General features: G+C 44.8%; 1 protein-coding gene across 8 annotated transcripts in view; it reads right to left on the bottom strand.

Moving 5' to 3' along the window:
* The window catches only part of GRAMD2A (GRAM domain containing 2A), a 39,278-nt gene that overhangs the window by 7,411 nt on the left and 12,367 nt on the right, over window positions 1-19,500 (bottom strand). For 6 of the 8 annotated variants that reach the window (XM_026684071.2, XM_026684067.2, XM_087972900.1 and 3 more), the window contains exons 2-7: window positions 5,364-5,459; window positions 2,787-2,847; window positions 2,332-2,404; window positions 1,968-2,071; window positions 1,095-1,193; window positions 99-170 (exon numbers count right to left, since the gene is read on the bottom strand). In XM_026684071.2, coding sequence (XP_026539856.1) covers window positions 99-170; window positions 1,095-1,193; window positions 1,968-2,071; window positions 2,332-2,404; window positions 2,787-2,847; window positions 5,364-5,449 — 495 coding nt within the window. In that variant the 5' untranslated portion in view covers window positions 5,450-5,459. Of the gene's footprint in view, window positions 1-98; window positions 171-1,094; window positions 1,194-1,967; window positions 2,072-2,331; window positions 2,405-2,786; window positions 2,848-5,363; window positions 5,460-13,906; window positions 14,127-18,555; window positions 19,457-19,500 lie in introns of those variants that run through there. The other 2 variants (XM_087972901.1, XM_087972898.1) reach the window with 2 other exon arrangements.

Below are 19,500 nucleotides of genomic sequence, written 5' to 3'. Positions count from 1 at the left end.
ATTTCAGCACCTGTCCATTTTTGTGCGTAACGTAGTCTTGCAGGCAGCCTGCCCCCTCTTCTGACCCATGTCTGAGGTGGGCTGGGGGCTCCCCATACCTGTAAGTGGGTGCAGACACGCCGCAGGACGTCATAGACGCTATCTCTGGAAATGAGGGACACGAAGATATACTGCAAGAAAAAGAGAACACGGGATGTGTGAGAAGTAGGGAATGAATGTCCAGCCCAGAGGTGGGATTCAGACGGTTCTGACCGGTTCTGGAGAACCAGTAGCGGAAATTTTGAGTAGTTCGGAGAACCGGCAAAAATCCCACCTCTGACTGGCCCCGCCCCCATCTATTCTCCGCCTCCCATTGAGTCCCAGCTGATTGGCTGGGTCTTCTTTGGTTGCCCTGCACAGGAGATTGGAGCTGGAAAGCAGGTTAGTGGGGTGGGGAGGGAAGGGGGATTTTGCAGTATCCTTCCTGTGCTGGATAGGTAGCATATAGTTAGTTTAGGAATGAGAGCTGCCCCCTTAAGGGAATGCTTCATGGGAAATGTAGTTAATGCCTCTTGGGAGATGTAGTTCATGTCACGTGGTCCCATCTGTAATCCTGGTTGGTCACTGAATTGATCTCTGGTTGGGCTGGGGGAGTTTTTGGGCATTCTTACCTGGACCCCAGCATCATGCTGGAGTGTTTTTTTGCCGTAACGCTATGGGATGAAGAGTACCATCTTATCACACTATTGAGGCAACTATTGGGGCGAAAGTTGGACGTTGGATGAATCTCTGCATAACTTTGAGTTATAATTTGAGGATGCCTAATGAATCCAATAAACTAATTTTGCATGGGAGCCTTTGTAGTGTCTAGCTGCCAGTCCCGAGTTGTTTTGGAAGCATTCAGGAGCGTGGGACAGGAAACTTCCCCTGCCGCGCCCACCAAGCCATACCATGCCCATCAAGCCACGCCTACAGAACCGGTAGTAAAAAATTTTTTGAATCCTACCACTGGTCCAGGCATGTTAGGCCCCAAACCAAGCAGCCGAACTGCTGGCAGCTGGCAGCCATAGTACCGCACTCTAACCCCTGCTCAATTAATAGCCAGCCATTCTTACTTTTCGGCTGGCGTTTGTGGTGATCGCGAGTCCATTTGGCAACAACCGGGCTGTTTTGTGCTTTTTTATTAGTTGGACGGAGACCACAGGAATAACAACCTGAAATGAAAAAGTAGTCGCAGGATGTCAATTGGAGAAATTTATTTCAGCATCTCAGTGGATTCTAGAGGTTGATTTAGGAAACGTACGCTCTATGGAGAGGATTATTCGACATACTGAACCCTGGGCAACTAACAAGTGTGATTGTTGCCTTCCAGTGCCACGTCTGGCATTATGCACTCTCCGGCACAGGTAATCCTTCACTTACGACAGTTCACTTAGTGACTGTTGTCAATCAAATTTACAACGACCCTGAAAAAAAGTGACTTTGGACCGTTTTTCACAGCTATGACCATTACTGCATCCTGTTGTCAGGAGTCTGGCAGTTACCCCGATTTAAATCATGGGTCTCGAGCCAAACTTCCAAAAGTTCAAAAGGATTTATTGGGAGTTAACATGTCCAGCACTGCCTGGGTGCAGCCGACTCTGAGACACACAAATTATTGTCACCCTTGACCCTGGTTTTCCCCCATCCCTCTGAGTGTATCATAATCCATATTCTCCAATGGGACACATCCCTAGCCAAGAGTCATCAGTCATTTTCTCCAGTTAGAATCGGCTAGCTGTCAGGACTTCCCACCCAGGCAGTGCCAGCATGTTTACTCCTAATAAATCTTTTTTTAAGTTTTGGAAGTATGGCTCAAGATTCGTGATTTAAATTGGGGTAACTGCTGGAGCCCGGACACTTTCCCCTGCCACGCCCACCAAGCCACGCCCACAGAACTGGTAGTTTAAAAAAAAAATGTGAATCCCGCCACCGCTGGCCAGGCTTACCTTGATATCTTTCCCAAAAAGGTTTGCGTAGAAGCAGAGCCAGTTTGGAGAAATGTAGAGGCGGCCTTGGATAAGGATGTCTCGCTGCAGAGCACAGGAGCAGACTGGAAATGAAAGAGACGGAGGCGAGGAATGCTTTTAACCTCAAAAGGAGTCATCAGTTCAAAGGAGGTGCTGGGAGACTGATGACAGCCTTAGTAAATGAAAAGGAAAGGCAGACAAGGGGATGGGATTTGAATCCCAGTTAAGTTTCCTTTTTTGAGGCTTTCCAGCACCTTTGGAAGGAAGAATGCTGGGAAAGATTGGGATAGAGACCTGATAACACCCCTGAATTGTTTTTTTGGCGGGGTCCTTTCCTCTTTACCTTTAACCACACTCTCTTCAGTGGGGATGTCCTTGAATAACTTGTGATACTGAGAATTATATTTATTGGGAGCCTAGAGAGAAAACAGACCCAAGTGTCAAGAACATGCAAAAGACTGGCCCAAAGCAAGCCTGGAGCATCTTAGCAGCTGTTTTACTTCCTTTCTCCAAAAAAGATCGAAAAGAACAGACCACGTTGAAACCACAACATAAAAAGAGAGAGAGACAAGACACTCTTGGCTGAATCAAGAGTGGCTGAGTTCACACAACACACGAGGCCTTCTTGAACTCGGCAGCTTTAAGCTGGGTGGACTTCCAACTCCCAGAATTCCCCGGCCAGCAGAAATTGAATCCATGCATATTGACGTCCTTCTCAACTATTCCAACATAGCTATCAAGGAAAGCGGCCCACCAGATCCATCAAAATTATGACCATTCTCTCTCTCCCTGGCTTACCGTGACTTCTTGGGGACATTTCTTGAGTTCTTCATTCTTTACAGCATTGTCCAGATTCAAGCTGCAGCAGAGATGGAGAGAAACATCACCGTTGAACGTCTTTGTGTCTCTATACCGTTTCCCCGAAAAATACAACCTACCCCGAAAGTAAGTCCTAGCTTTATTTTTATACGTGCACCCAATATAAGCCATAATTAAGACCCCCTCCCACTCCAGAGTGCATGGGTAAAAATTAAACTAGGATAGGGATGAGGGGGTGGAGCTACCCTACTACTTACCTTCGGACGGCTGTAGCCAGGCCTCGCACACCATGACACCTGCCTTGCCAACTCATTTCTTCTGCAGCTGGCAAGGCTGGCAAGGCTCTCCTGAAGGCCTCTGTAGCTGATAAGAAAGCTCTGGATCGATCCAGAGCTCTGTTATCAGCTGCAGAGGCCTTCAGAAAAGCCTTGATGGTCGCAGAAGCAGCTCCTAAAGGCCTCTGAAAGCGAAAAGGAGGCCAGGGGCAACGCGCACAAGTGAGTAGATGGCATCCCCCGAAAATAAGACCTGGTGCCTTTTTTTGGTGGAAAAAAAAATATATAAGACCGGGTCTTATTTTGGGGAAAATACGGTACATCAATGAGTCTCATGCTGATACCCATTCACAGACAAGTTTTGGGGAAAGAATTCATTCACGGTGCTAGCTCCCAGATGGAGGAACGGGATGTTTGCTGAATGCTATCCTTCCAGAGAAGAAAATGACACATGAAGCCACCACACACAGGACGTCGAGATCAGCAATGGGGTTGGGCAGTGTGGCCAGCATGGACCTTTTTCAGTAAAAGGGAGGTTACTGAGTCTTTATGCAGAATGCAGAAAAGGAGGTCTTCAGAATTATGTGTGTGTGTGTGTGTGTGTGTGTGTGTGTGTGCGGTAGGGACATTCAACTGCTTGCGTTGTTGAGTTGGACAGTCTACCATCTTCTTGGGTACTTGTGTCTCAGTTGGCACAATCTCTCTTCAACTCTCAGCCTCCTTTCCAGGATAACAGAGGACTTTGAAGGGGAAAAGATTTTCGAGAAGTATTGTCCTTCCCAGTATCCGTAATCGTGATTTTCCTAGACTCCCTGAAGTTATGATTTATGCTGAGAAAACATCAGATATGTGTATTAAAAAATACACATGCCCGAAAGTTAAAACACACACAAATATCAAACACACCAGCTGTTGTTTGGTCTGTATTCCTTTGGGACCTTAATGCTGACTTGCCAACAAAGATTTAATAACGTTCCATTCCGAGGAGCACCATTCAGTGTTGGTTTACAGGTGGTCCTTGACTTACAGCAGTTCGTTTAGTGACTATTCAACTTTACAGCCACACTGAAAAAAAGTGACGTATAGTAAATATGACATATATTTAATAATCCATGTTATTACAGCGGCAAGAATAGTGTTTGCCCAGAAATGGAAGGCTAGTAAAGATGAGGTGAGAGATAAGATTTTGATCTATACTGAAATGGATAGATTAACCTTGGAAATGAAAGATAAAGACGAATCTGATTACTCTACGATACAGAATGAATTTTATTATTGGAGGGAATGGAAAGGGAGTTCGTGGTGAAGGATTCAACTGACACGTAACCGAAAGGGCTTAAGATATATAAAGACCTAACGTATATACAGGTACATAAGATCTTGTACGAGGTGTAAGGACAACAATTTATGTCAATGGAGTCCATCAAGTTCAATGTTTTTCAATATTGTAATCAATAAAATTTGTAATTGAAAAAAGAAAAGGACTTATGACCAGTCCTTACACAGGGCAATCGGCATTTATTTATGAAAGTCGCAGCATCCCAGAGAGCAGCGGATCGCTAGCTTCCAACAAGCAATGGGGAAATAAGGTGCTTTTCAAAAGAGGCAACTGGGCTTTCTGTTTTTTTTTTTCCTTTGAAGACGTTTCGCTTCCTGTCCAAGAAGCTTCTTCAGCATCCCCATCACCCAGTCAGAGCTGAAGAAGCTTCTTGGGAGGAGAAGCGAAATGTCTTCAAAGGAAAAAAAACACCCAGAAAGTCCAGTTGCCTCTTGAAAAAAAACACCTTTGGGACGTGACCTGGAGCAGGGGGTCTCCAACCTTGGCAACTTTGAGACTTGTGGACTTCAACTCCCAGAGGTCCTCAGCTGGCTGAGGAATTCTGGGAGTTGAAGTCCACAAGTCTTAAAAGTTGCCAAGGTTGGAGACTCCTGACCTGGAGGACTGAGAATCTCCATAGGCATCAATGTGGGAACCTGGATTCGCTTAATGACTCTGCGTTACACTTAAGAATGATTCACTTGACAACCATGGCAACAAGGGGGCCACAAACTTATTTAATAGCCGCCTTGCTTAGCAGCCGAAATCCTGGCCCAATTGTGGTCGTTAAGTGGAGGTCTACCTGTATCCAGGAGGACATCTTTCAACCTGCGTCTTTGTGCCAAGCTGAGTGTGCTGGCAACCCGTCAGGAAAGGCAGCTGAGGGATGCCCCCAAGACAAAGGTTGGCCTTGCTCCAGGGGCTTGGCCTTCCTGCCAAGCGGGAGTGAGGCCCCCTGCTTACCTGCCATTTGGAGAGTCCAAGTTCTTCTCCTTGTGCCAGGATTCCAGCTTGTCCAGGTTGTGCATGAGCCCTGATTTCTCATGCATTGCTTTGGAACTGCAGACAAATGGGAGAAGGGAGAGAGAGAGAGAGAGAGGGAGAGGAAGGGAGGGAGAGGGAGGGAGGGAGGGAGAAGGAGGGAGAGGGAGGGAGGGAGAGAGGGAGGGGGAGGGAGGGAAGGAGAGAGAGGGGGAGGGAGAGGGAGGGAGAGGGAGGGAAAGAGGGAGAGGGAGGGAGAGAGGGGAGGGAGGGGAGGGAGGGAGAGAGAGGGGAGGGAGGGAGAGAAAGAGGGAGGGAGAGGGAGGGAGAAGGAGGGAGAAGGAGGGAGGGAGAGAGGGAGGGAGGGACAGGGAGGGAGAGAGGGAGGGAGAGAGAGGGAGGAGAGAGAGAGGGAGGGAGAAGGAGGGAGGGAGAGATGGAGAGAGTGGGAGGAAGAGGGAGAGAGAGAGGGAGGGAGAAAGAGGGGGGGAGGGAGAGGGAGGGGGAGGGAGAGAGAAAACTCATGTCAGAAGGAATGTGGGTTTGAGACCAACAATTAGAATTCTTTATTGGCCAAGTGTGCTTGGACACACAAGAAATTTGTCTTTGGTGCAGCACAGTCTCACTCAAGTATTAACAAAATAACAGAGTCGGAAGGGACCTTGGAGGTCTTCTAGTCCAGCCCCTTGGCTCAGGCAGGAGACCCTATACCGTTTCAGACAAATGACTGTCGAATCTCCTCTTAAAAACACTCCAGAATAAAATGCAAAAATACAAAAGTAAATAGGAGGACAAAATGGGGAGGGGAAGGGGAGAAGAAAAATGAGGAGGAGAGGGGAGAAAGGAAGAAAAAAGGCCTTGGACTCCCTCTGTTTTACTTTTCCATAACGGGTATAAATACATCCAACGGGTGTAAAATAGTCTCTTTATCTGGATCCCATGGAAATGTCAGGTCACAGACCACTGCATAAGACCTGAAAGGATCTGATTACTGTTTACATTATTGCTATTTATATATAAATCGTGTACTGATACATCAATTGTCTATGTGTGATTTATATGTTTATATATCTATATATACACACAAAACCATCATAAAATACAAGGTTCATCTGTCTTAAGGTGTAATGCGTCTTATTTGCTTTGGCTTAGAAGGAAGAATGAATTTGCCACCTGCAATTGTGTAGTGAGCAACAAACTTAAAGTGCGTTTAGCATTGTGTAAAACTGACCACTGCTAAATGTTTTGGTTGAGGATTATGGGGTAAACTCAGCCAGGTTTTAGCAAGTCCTACACAGGTTGAAGGACTGGGTTATTAGCTATTAATACCTCCTGAATAAAAAGAGAAACCCCCTGGTACAAAATGTATACATAAAAGGAACTTACACCTGGGACTTCCGGTTTGTCGGCTTCATGCGAGCGGCAGGGATTTGCGGCTGCGCGATCCCTGCCGCGCTAGCCGTTTTTGGGGCTCCGACCCAGCCGGGTACGGAGCTAGGCTGCCCTGCAGGGGCAGCTGAAGGTAGGGGGATCCGGAGAAGGGTTTGGGGTGCTGCAGACCCCCCCTGGCCGGCAGAACCCCCTTTTCCCAGGACGGTGCAGCGGCGGTCCGTAATGGCCGCCACAAAGAAGCTGGCAGCCGGGTAAGAATGCGCAGGAGGAAGTGGAGAAAGTGATTGAGAGGAGAAAGTTTTTCTTGGCTCCTAGGACTCTAAGACATATTTAATAAAATTCCTGAAAAGTATGACTTTCTGAATAATACCTGCCAGAAGAGGAAAAAAGCGGCTGCTTGAAGGTGCTGAAAGGATAGCTTTCCCTCTTTTCCTACGGAATAAATAACTGGATATTAAGAAACCTATTTTTTAGGTGGAAATTGGTTTTAAGCGATGAGTGGGAAGAGAGAGGATTAAAAAGAAAATATTTGTATGCTAAGATTTGTTGGAGCAGATGCCTTAAGGATTTGAAGACTAGAATATATTGTAACAAGACTTTAAACAGATTTGGACTTTCTTTCTCTTTGATTGATATCACCCCAGAAGGAGAAAGTGAGAACTCTGCCTTGGTTTGGACTGATTGATAACTTTGGGACTGTTTTATCTTTTTTATTTTCTTTTGAATATTCTGGTTGTTGTAAGAAGAAAGAAGGAGAAAAGAAAAGAAAAGATTTATAATGGCTCTTTCTGTTGAGGAACTAAGAAATGGTGTGGAAGAAGCTTTCCTTTTCTTAGAAATGGCGCTACTAATTATCAACAAAAATTACAACAGATGAAGACAGCAGAGGAACAAGAAAGAAAGGAAGGAGCCATCTTTAATGAATCTCAGAATTTGATCCAGAAAAAAAGAAGAGAGAAAGAAAAGAAAAGAAGAGAAAAGAAGAAAACTAAAGGATTTAAGGACTTAAGATCTAAAAACATTTAAGAAAGGGAAAAATAAAGTGCAAAACCAATATGATGATTGTAAACAAAGGGGAAAAGAAATACGACAGAGAAGGGAAGCCGGTAAGGCAGAGGCTAGAAGAAGGGGGTAGAAAGGTTTGTTGGGAAAAGAAAGAAAGGGAAAAGGTGGAGAAAAGCTACAACGTTTTGAAATTAAATGGAAAAAGGAATTTTTATGGATAATGGATAAAGTATAATTTTTTTTTTTTTTTAAAAAAGATTTTGCAAGGTACATAAGATGAGATGGTAGTATTGCAATGGTTTAAGAGTTGATAAGAGATTAAAATGTTAAAATGTTTAAAAATGATTGGTTTTAAAACTTAATAATAGGAGGGTTTAGAATATTGTTTTAATTAAAGAGTTTAATAAAATTATGGTATTGATGTTATTATAAAATTTTTATTATAGTATTTCTTTTTAATATTTGGATTTATTCTCTAATTATGCACTTAATTGTGTTGGATGTATTAGTTAGATAGAATGTACCAAGCAAAATCTGATTGGGTATTAGATATTATTTTAAAGATTAATTTGATTAACTTAGGGGGAGATAGAAAGGCATCATACTCTGATTAATGATTTCAGGAGAAACTGATTTTCTTTTTTTTCATAAGGGATGAGACAAAGGGATGATAAAAAATGGACAAAAGATACAAATATAATGATTTAAACTAAGATGATTAATTAAGGTAGAATTAAGAAGTGTGAAATATGTGGAGAAGTTAATATAGAAGGCTTAGAATGGTAAATAAAATAAGTAATGATATGTAAGATGAGCATGAATATAATTGAAGTCCATGAAGAGAGAGACACCTGGGTCCAAGTTACTTTCCAAAAAGATATTTTTTTATGTTTTGTGTGTTGTGTGTATATGTCTTTTTGGGGGAGAATTGGTAAAAACTTGTAGAAATATAGAATGAGAATAATGGTAACTAAGTCAGAAAGAAACAGATGAAATAATAATAATGATATTGAATAAGAGTAAAGAGAAGTAAAGAGAAATTGAATAAGAGGTTTTGGTATATTATATGGAAATGGTTTAAAACAGAATCATAATTTATCTGACTTGTTAAATTTACAAGGGAAAAAGGTTTAAACATGTAATGAATAATGATAATTTGTGTGTTTTAAAAATTAATAAAACTTGTCTTAAAAAAAAAAAAAAAGTTAAAAATAAATAAAAATAAAAGGAACTTACACCTTTGTCTCCCCTTTTTATAATATAATAAATCTTGTTATTGTTTCAGAATAATGCCATTTATATGATATAGCTCTTGTTCACAATATATTATTTAAATAGCTTAAAATAGTGTTTTTCACACTGGTAACTTTAAGATGTGTGGAGCTTGGGAGTTCAAACTCACACATCTTAAAAGCTACCAAATTGGGGGGGAGAAAAACAACCCTGGCTTAAAATACTGCAAAATTGAGAAAACAAAGAAAAAATTCTATCAGCATCAATTACAATTTAGCAGGTTGTTATTACAAGCATTAAATTACTCGGCTTTTTCATCTAAAGTTAAATATAACATTAAAGAAAAACCCTGCGGCAACTCACACCGAAGTACTGATGACATGATAACCTTTTATTATTTCGTGCAGCTAAATAAAGCAATCAGTTCATCCGCATTTTGTTTTTTAAAATTTAATTCGTTCTGGGTGCATGCAAAGTTGAAACCACAACCATGGAATCTTCTATTTGTGTCAGAAACATATCAACGTATGTCAGAAACTGCTTCAAGCTGAGAAAGCCACCATGTTACAGGAATTTGTGTCTGATTTCTAACCGTATATATACAAACACAGACTTGGGGGAAAAGTCTATTTTCCTGGCACACTGCAGAGACTCGAGAACATCTTGCAACTGCTTGAAAAAAAACCTTTTGCAAACAGCTTCCACTAAGCAAATAAGTGATTTCGGTCTCATTCTTGGCCTCTGGCCTGGTCACCTTATCTGCACAGATAGCTGGCTTATCAGATACTGGCTTAGCAGGTGGCTTTTGGGAAACCCAGAACAAACAGCCCTTGAGCTAAAGGTTATCCTGCAAAGGCCAAACGCTGCAATTCAAAGGCTCAGGGGGAACAAAACAGCCAAGCCATTCCAGATAAAAAAAAAGGATGATAAAGAACTATTGTCAACAAAGGAGTCTTACTGACTTACTGCTGACTTAGGAGAGGGAAGGATGGTAGGACAATGATCTGCTGGGCATTAAATGGATTGAGTAGCCCTTATAGAACTGGAAGAATGCTCTTTAGGGATATGGGGAGCCGCCTTCCCCGCTCCACGAAAGCCTCCAGCTCTTTGGAGAAGGCTCAACTGCTGGGAAAGGTGGAAGGAAAGAGGCGGCCATCAACCAGGTGGGCAAACTTGGTTACAATGGCCGTTGGGGGCATCATTGGAAGAGCTGAATTAAGCCAGATTAAGGGATCGATCATTACGGAGGAAATCTATCTATATGGGCCACTCGCTTGGCAAGACTTTGGAAAAGTTTGCCAAGAAAACTTCAGGGATTTTTGTAAGCAATCACCAGGAGTCCATATTGGCCCATAGGCACAAATTAATCAACCTTAAACCAACCATTACTGCAAAAAAAAAAAAAGGGGGGGGGGTAATAAAATATGGGCCAGTCACATGGGCCCAATTTACAACTGTCACAAGTTATGACCGTGAAGGGCAGGTTTCCACTAAGGTAGTAACTGGAGGATTTTAACTATGGCTACCGATGCCCTTCCTAAAATTTCAGGGCTAAACAGCCTTTCTTTCTTTCTTTCTTTTTTTCCCTGCTGGCAAAATGGCACTGGTAAAAATTGGAGTCTCCCAGCATCTAAAAATAAAATTCACAAAATCCCTTAAATCCCCTTATTAGACTTCTGGAAACCACCCAACCCCCCAATATCTCCTAAATGAGTTCAAGATAAGAAAGAGATAAGAGTGCTGACTTTTCTTTTTCTGCCTCCTTCTCCACCAGACCTCAGTGACGAATCACTTTGGAGAGAAAAGAGCAGTGGAAAAATGGATGCCTGGGTCACTGAGACCTCAAAAGGGGCGTCCAACGTATATTTCCACTTCCTCTTCTATATTAAGCCCTGTGATCTGGAGGAATCTTAGAGAGATATTTATTTATTTTATTTATTTAGTTTAATTTGTCAAGCATGTCTGAGAAAAAAAGTATGAACATAACACATAAACATATCAGTATAAACGGGTATAAATAGATACATAACAAATGAGTATGAATAAATGGGAACAGTAGGACAGGGACGGTGGGCATGTTGGTGCGCTTATGCACGCCCCCTTACAGACCTCTTAAGGATGGGGTGAGGTCCATGGTGGACAATTTAAGGTTAAAGTTAAAATCTGGTTAAAATAAGATTCAAATTTGGTTAATCACTGCTTGATTTTCAATATAAAAAAGAAGATCGGGACAATGTGTTAAAGCCAAATATTGCAACCCTTAACTGTGGCATCCTTGGGGATCTCTGAGCGAGCTTGTTTTCTTGCAGATGTTTCCAGGTAGGTAATATCTTCCTGCAAAGAACTCCGGTTCCTCAGCTGGCTTTTATCTCTTAAGGGAGGGGCCATTACCTTGCAGCCTTACTCCCGAGTCGCCCGTGCTGCTGCAGCTGCTCTTTCCTTCATGCGCACTGTGCACAGGCTCCTCGGGGGACTCTTCCTCACTGCTGCCAGCCTCCACAACCTCCGAAGGGAGCACTCCACCCCCTGACGGTCCTGGCCCCATCCCTGCCTCACACGCAGGCCCCTCATCTGAGTCCTCGCTCTCCGAGACCTCAGCCGTCCACACCTGCTGCCGGCGAACCACAATACTGTCTGGAACTATGTCTCGCTTATTGTGTCCATGTCGTGCAGGGGAATTCACTGGAGAAAGCGATTCTGTTTGGAAGACTTGGAGGCCGAAGGAAAGCAGGCCGTCAAAGAACACGGCGGGTGGGCGAAAGCCGATAAGAGCCTGCAACAACTCACAGAACTGGGGCAAGATTGGAAGAGGTGGAAAAAAAAACCTGACCCACAGAATTGCCACGAGTTGGATACGACTAAAGCATGGAATCCTTGACTTTACAACTGTTGGTTTAGTGACCATTCGAACATACAGCAGAGTAGAAGAGAGTTAGAAGGAACCTCTGGGAGTTTTCTAGTCCATCCCTCTGATCAAGCAGGACATCCTATACCATTTCAGACAGGGAAGGAAGGAAGGAAGGAAGGAAGGAAGGAAGGAAGGAAGGAAGGAAGGAAGGAAGGAAGGAAGGAAGGAAGGAAGGAAGGAAGGAAGGAAGGAAGGAGGGAGGGAGGGAGGGAGGGAGGGAGGGAGGGAGGGAGGGAGAAAGGAAGGAAGGAAGGAAGGAAGGAAGGAAGGAAGGAAGGAAGGAAGGAGGGAGGGAGGGAGGAAGAAAGGAAGGAAGGAAGGAAGGAAGGAAGGAAGGAAGGAGGGAGGGAGGGAGGGAGGAAGAAAGGAAGGAAGGAAGGAAGGAAGGAAGGAGGGAGGAGGGAGGGAGGGAGGGAGGGAGGGAGGGAGGGAGGGAGGGGAGGAAGAAAGGAAGGAAGGAAGGAAGGAAGGAAGGAAGGAAAGAAGGAAGGAAGGAAGGAAGGAAGGAAGGAAAAGAAGGAAAAGAAGAAAGGAGGAGGAAGGAAGGAAGGAGAGATGGATGGAAAGAAGGAATAGAGATTAGAAGGAGGAGATGGGAAGGAGAAGGAAGGAAGGAAGGAGATGGAGGCAGAAGGAAGAAGGAAAGAAGAGATGGAGGTGGAAGGAAGGAAGGAAGGAAGGAAGGAAGGAAGGAAGGAAGGAAGGAAGGAAGGAAGGAAGGAAGGAAGGAAGGAAGGAAGGAAAGAAATAGCAATAGCACTTAGACTTATATACCACTGCACAGTGTTTTATAGCCCTCTCTAAGTGTCTTACAGAGTCCGCCTGTTGCCCCCAACCATCTGAGTCAACCTTGAGCCGATCAGGATCAAACTTCTGGCTGTGGGCAGAGTTAGCCTGCAATACTGCATTCTAGCCACTGGGAGGGAGGGAAGGAAAGAAGGAAGGAAGGAAGGAAGGAAGGAAGGAAGGAAGGAAGGAAGGAAGGAAGGAAGGACAAAGCTGGAAGAGACCTTGAAGGTCTTCTAGTCCACCCCCTGCTCTAACAGGAGACCCCATACCATTTCAGACAAATGGTTATCCAGTCTTCTCGAAAGCCTTCAGTGATTCAGTGACGATCATCCCCATCATAAATTTTTCTCCTTATTTCTAGCTTGGTTCTTGGCAACTTGAAGATGCGCGAATGTCAATTCCTCAGCCATGCGCTGGCTCTTCCAATTGCTTCCCCCCCGTCTCTCCCCTGCATAATTCCTCCCCCCCTCCTTTCCCAAACACACGCACCCATGCTTTCCGGAGAAAAAGCAGCGGGAGCAAAAAAAAAAAAAAAGCAATAGTTTAATTCTGTTTGCGGGATCCGCTGAACGGCCTCTTCTAAAGCTCCTTGGATTGTTCGTCTAGGCAACCACGCTCCTAATCTCTTTCCTCTCCCACCTCCCCCCCGTGCATTGTGCGTGGAAGTAGGTCAGGACATAGATGGAAATGTGCAGGGAAGGACAGGAGGTGGGTGGGGGTGGGTGGAGGAATGCAGCTCTCTCAGCCAGCCCTGGTTCCTCTAGGTAGGCACCCAGAGAGAGAGAGACATCACACACATACACACACACACACACAGAGACAAAAAGAGGTACACTTTCAGAGCACAAAAGAGCCCCCCCCACACTGCAATGCGTCTTAGCTTGCTTTTTCAGCCCCGGTTTGTGACCCCCATCGATATTCAGGGAGGCTCTTCTTCAGCCAACCAGCCCAAAGGTCCCCATTCACACAACCAGCAGTCCTTTTCAGAGAATTCAAAAGGAATCGAAATAAACAGCCCCGGAGAGCCGCCAGAAAGCCTGTTCGTTGTGGCGTGCGTTGTTGTTAAATCAACGCTTACTGCAAGCACCGGGCCAGAGGGCAGAAGACCCTGCAGCCGGTCGTTAAGTCGCTTTTTTTTTCCCCCAGCGCCATCGTAACTTGGAACGGCCCCTAAGGAAGGTTGCAAGCTGAGGACTACCTGGAATCGGTGCTCAGCGGCGTAGCTCGGTATGAGGGAGGACAACCTGACTTGCTCCATCTTTGTTTTGTTAGAATCACAGAGTCCGAGTTGGAAGGTGCCTTAGAGGTCATCTAATCCAACCCTCTGCTCGCTCGGGGCAGGATTTGCAAGAGCAGGTGTTTCTTAACCTTGGCAACTTGATGTGCGGACGGTCGCTCCCAGAATTCTCCAGCCAGACTCCTTCTGTGACAGAAAACATCCCTGGCCCTTCGGTTCAAGGTGACTCAGCCTTCCGTCCTTCTGAGGTGGGTAAAATGAGGACCCGGATGGTTGGGGGGGGCAAGAGGCTGACTCTGTAAACGGCTTAGAGAGGGCTGGAAAGGACTGAGAAGCGGCGTATAAGCCTAAGTGCTATTGCTATCTTCCTTCCTTCCTTCCCAGCCTTCCCACTTAGCAATAGGACTTAGACTTATATACCGCTTCACAGTGCTTTACAGCCCGCCCTAAGCGGCTTACAGAGTCAGCCTCTTTCCCCCAACCATCTGGGTCCTCATTTTGCCCACCTCGGAAGGACAGAAGGCTGAGTCAACCTTGAGCCAGTCAGGATCGAACTGGTGGCGGTGAGTAGTGTTAGCCTGCAACACTGCATTCTAACCATTACACCATCACGGCTTGCTTGCTTGCTTGCTTCCTTCCATCCATCCTTCCTCCTTCCCTCCCTCCCTCCTAGTGGTTAGAATGCAATGTGGCAGGTAACTCTGCCCACTGACAGCAGTTCAATCCTGATCAGTTTAAGGTTGACTCAGCCTTCCATCCTTCTGAAGTCGATCAAATGAGGATCCAGATTGTTGGGGCCAAGAGGCTGACTCTGTAAACCACTTAAGAGAGAGGGCTGTAAAGCACTGTGAAGTGGCATATAAGTCTAAGCGCTATTGCTTTTGCCCTTCCTTCCTTCCATCCATCCATCCATCCATCCATCCTTCGTGCGCAGTGGTTAAAATGCAATATTGCAGGCTAATTCTGCCGACTGTCAGCTGTTCAATCCTGACTGGCTCCATATTGACTCAGCTTGCCGTCCTTCCGAGATGGGTCAAATGGGGACCCAGATGGTTGGGGCCAAGAGGCTGACTCTGTAAACCACTTAAGAGAGAGGGCTGTAAAGCAGTGTGAAGTGGCATATAAAGTCTAAGCGCTATTGCTTTTGCCCTTCCTCCTTCCTTCCTTCCTTCCTTCCTTCCTTCCTTCCATCCATCCATCCTTCCTTCCTCCTTCCTTCCTCCTTCCTTCCTTCCTTCCTTCCTTATCATCCATCCATCCATCCTTCGTGCGCAGTGGTTAAAATGCAATATTGCAGGCTAATTCTGCCGACTGTCAGCTGTTCAATCCTGACTGGCTCCATATTGACTCAGCCTGCCGTCCTTCCGAGATGGGTCAAAGGGGGACCCAGATGGTTGGGGGCAAGAGGCTGACTCTGTAAACCACTTAAGAGAGAGGGCTGTAAAGCACTGTGAAGTGGCATATAAGTCTAAGCGCTATTGCTTTTGCCCTTCCTTCCTTCCTTCCTTCCTTCCTTCCTTCCTTCCTTCCTTCCTTCCTTCCTTCCATCCATCCATCCATCCATCCTTCGTGCGCAGTGGTTAGAATGCAATATTGCAGGCTAATTCTGCCGACTGTCAGCTGTTCAATCCTGACTGGCTCCATATTGACTCAGCCTGCCGTCCTTCCGAGATGGGTCAAAGGGGGACCCAGTTGGTTGGGGGCAAGAGGCTGACTCTGTAAACCGTTTAACCATCTCAATGGTATATAATCTAGGGGCTGTTGCTAATCAAGGAAAATGACACGATGTAAAAGGAAAACAGACACGTGAAGGACAAAGAAATTGTTCTCATTTCCGACGTTGATCCCAGGGCAGCTGAGACTCTCAAGAGCCCCCCGCCCCCGCACAAGCCCCAAAGTCATCTCAGCTGGAAGATCAGAGACTATTTTAGCAAAGCAATTAAAATAAAGACCACCGATTTCCAGATCGCACCGGAAATTTATCTCTGCTATATACGATACGATCTTCATAACGTGGGCTTAGAGCTGGTTGGAGGAAGGAGGTCAGAAGATTTTTTTTTTGATCTTGAGAAACGAGCCTTTTCTTGGAAGGCTGGTAGCTATTTTGGAGCCAACCACCCACTTGGCTAATTTTAGCGACTCACATCAATAGGAATCGCCCAGTTCATCCTGTAAATGGAGGAGGGAAAGGAAAGGTTGGGCTGGACTTAGTTAATTCATCTTCCCTTGGCCAGGATGCGAACAAAAAAACTGGAACCATGGAAGGGAGAGAGACAATTGCAAGTTGGAAACTAGACAACAGATAGACCAAGATCTACTACAGTGGTTTTATTGGGAAGACTTAGGCTTAACTGCAATTTGTGAGGGACTAGCATCCTGTAACCTTACATTTTAAGGATTAATTCTGCCTCTGCCTACCAGCATCCATCGGTATTCATCTGGCTAGCGTCCTGTCAGTGTGTGAGAGAGTTGAGGGCTGTTTGGAAACTGAAACAGAATTTCTTGTGTGAGCAAGGAGACAGCAAGGTGCCTGGGCGTGGCTTAGCTCAACTGTTCTGTACTAAAGCTGCTTGGTGCTGTGAAACTAAAAATGAAACTCCTCTCCTCTGCTTGTGTTTTGCATTTGGAAGAGATTTCTTTTCAGGTGGGGAGGGGGAGTAGAACTCCTTAGCATCAGAGCGTGTTAATAATAATAATATAGGAAATACTAATGCTCTGATGGTCATTTCGAAAAATCCTTTCTTAGCGAGCACCTAGAATCCAAGAGGAACATAGGTGCCAAATTTCAAGTTTGTAGGCTTTATGGTTCTGGAGATTTTGTGATGATGCGTGAGGGGTATTTTGCTTTTATATATATATATATATATAGATAGATATCTCAGATTTTCCTAAGCTGGATGACTTCCGGTGGACTTCAACTCCCAGAATCCCCCAGCATGTCAATTGCGGACCATTCTGTGTATTGACATTGACGTATCTGAAAGTTGCTATTGCTAAGACTGGGGAATTCTGGGAGTTAAAGTCTTAAGCATCTTAAAGTTGCCATGGTTGACAAACATTGATCTAGATTCTAGAATCTCACAAATAGGACCTTGGAAAGAAGCAAGAAAAATGGCGGCTGAAGGGGAAAGTCAGTGTTTTTGGGCTGAGTTCCTGGTCTGAAACCTGAGTTGCATTTCTTTCTTTTTGGGGCTGGCACATTGGCCCCAGGAGACCAACCTGTTTCCCGGGGGAAGAAAAAAACTACTTCAGGAGAATGCTGTGCCACTAAGCAAGAGCACCCAACCTCACTGTAACCTGATAAATATTTTCTCTTCCCCTTCCTTTTGCCAGCGTTCCAACTAACAAATTCCAAACCAATAAACTCAGATACAAGCATTTTCTCAAAGTTCCATTTTACTGGAGTTGTCACATCTGGGAAAACCTGAATCTTGAGAGTTTTCCCTTCCCAAAAGAGAAATTCAAAGATCCATCCCTTACACCCATCACATGGCCAACTCAAATCGCCGTCCCAACTGGAGGCATTTCTCCAGAAATACCTCTCCAGGTACAGGGCAACATGTCCTTGACTCTCTGAGAAAGGATGTTGCTGAGTCTAATCTCCTACCTCACTATGAAATCCCCCCTCCCAAATTCCCAGGCACTGAATGTGGCAGCCTCGAAGCTTCCAAGTAAAAAATGGCTTCCAAGACTGACACCTTTTTGAACCCAACACAAAAGCACCTGGGCTGGTCCTGAATCAAATTCCACTAGACATGAAGAATCCCTTCTAATTTTTGTTCCGCTCTCTGGGTGTGGTGAAAAATGCAGCTGGGTGCAACGTCACGAACTTTGCAAGATCATTTTAAGCCTTTTTGCCTACAAACCAATGGAATCAAATACTGTTCATGCTCCCACAGCCACTGAAGCTCTTAAAAAAGGGAAGAGTCAACATTCAGAGCAGAAGCAGCTTTTCCTGGTCTACAAACTGGATTTTTCACTGTGGCCTTGTACTAAAGAGACTCGTGCGACACTTATTTAAAATAAAAACACCTAACCCTCTTCTTGACAGCCAACTCAAAAAGCTGTTGTTACCTCCTGTGACAAATCTTAGCGTGGAAGGCAAATAAAAGTAGAAAAAGGCCCCCACAAGACCAAAGCCCTTGTAGCCCAGAATGCTGAATTAATTTGCATTTCGCAGACAAAAATCACCCTTACTTCCCTTTGCAATTCCTAAATTTTGCCCCCTGCCCTGGATTTTCTGCTTTCCTTCACTTACTCTTTCCATTGTCTTGTTAGGGAGTTCTTCTATTTTAAACTTTTATATGCACTCTTTGTAAAACACTCTTTAAAAAAGCTCAAAAACTCAAAAGACATTATCTGAGTGACTTTGGGCCACTTCCTTTCTCACCTCTCTCAGCCCAACTCACCTCACAGGGTTGTCGTGCTGGAGGAAATGGGAGGAGGAAGGAGTCTTAGGTATTTTTGCCGCTTTGGGTTATTTATAAAAATAATAAAGGTGGGATAGAATGAAAGGGAAATAAATTCCTTCTCTACTTCCTCCTTTACAACTCTTTTGAGTGTTGCAATTTGCAACCTAAGTCAATAAAAGAAATAAAAAGACTACATACAGAAACAACACGTGATGAAGGAGGAAACCAGCCTGTTTGCTGATCTCCAAGTCTCTACGGTCCCCGTTGTTTGACTATCTGAGGCAAACTTCAGTGCCATGACCAGGAGCTGTACAGAAACGTAAGTCTTGCTCAGACTTATTTTGGTTGCCGGATTTTCGGTAGCCATCCACAAAAAGGTAAGATTTGTCTGAGTGCATTTTCAGCTGGCATTTCTCAAGAGCAGGTAAAGAGAGGGAACAGCCAGCCCTTCAAGGGTTGGAGGGAGCTCAGGCTGCTTTGGCCATTCCAGAAAGAATAATTTAAGTTACAACGGAGAGAGAGAGAGGAAAAAAACAACAGCCCCTCAAACAGGCATATCTGGCACGGTGGCCTAGCCTGCCCACCAGTCAACTGCCTTTTGTTTAAACTGGTGCCCCAAACAAGCAAAATTACATCAAGGATGAAGATATGCGTAAAAGTTTACATCGGAATCCCTCGCCAGCCCAGGGAGGGAGTTACCAGCATCTATGCCCATCAATACTTAAGCACAATTTAAGCAAGCCTTAAAAGTTGCTCTGAATACAACTTTACAAGTCTAAAGAGGGAACTTGTGTTCACATAAAATGCTTCCCCTATAGACCCAGGTTAATTGCTGCATTCGGGCACCATAAAAGTCAATGCTTTCACTTAACGCAAATGCTCGGCCCGCATAACGTACTAAAAGGCCTGGTTCTTCATAAAACGCTGAACCCCGGAGAAAACCGTCTCACTTTAGCCCGGTCTAGTGTGTTGCAAACATTCTACCCCCACCCCTTGGCCTTCTGCCCTTCTCCCACAACTGTGTGCCCGGATTCACTCGTCCACGCCATCCTTGCCACTCAAAGACACTTTGCAACTGGAAATAATCTCTGATTCTTCAACACTACCACCCTCAGGAAGTTTGGAAAGACACAGGGAGCGGAG

The sequence above is a fragment of the Notechis scutatus genome, chromosome 11 (genome assembly GCF_049901735.1).
Source record: "Notechis scutatus isolate UNSWTSFEM ecotype Mainland chromosome 11, rNotScu1.2, whole genome shotgun sequence".
Classification (NCBI taxonomy): Eukaryota; Metazoa; Chordata; class Lepidosauria; order Squamata; family Elapidae; genus Notechis; species Notechis scutatus.
The sequence above is the reverse complement of the archived record's forward strand: the minus strand, read 5'-3'. Positions and strand labels throughout refer to the sequence as shown.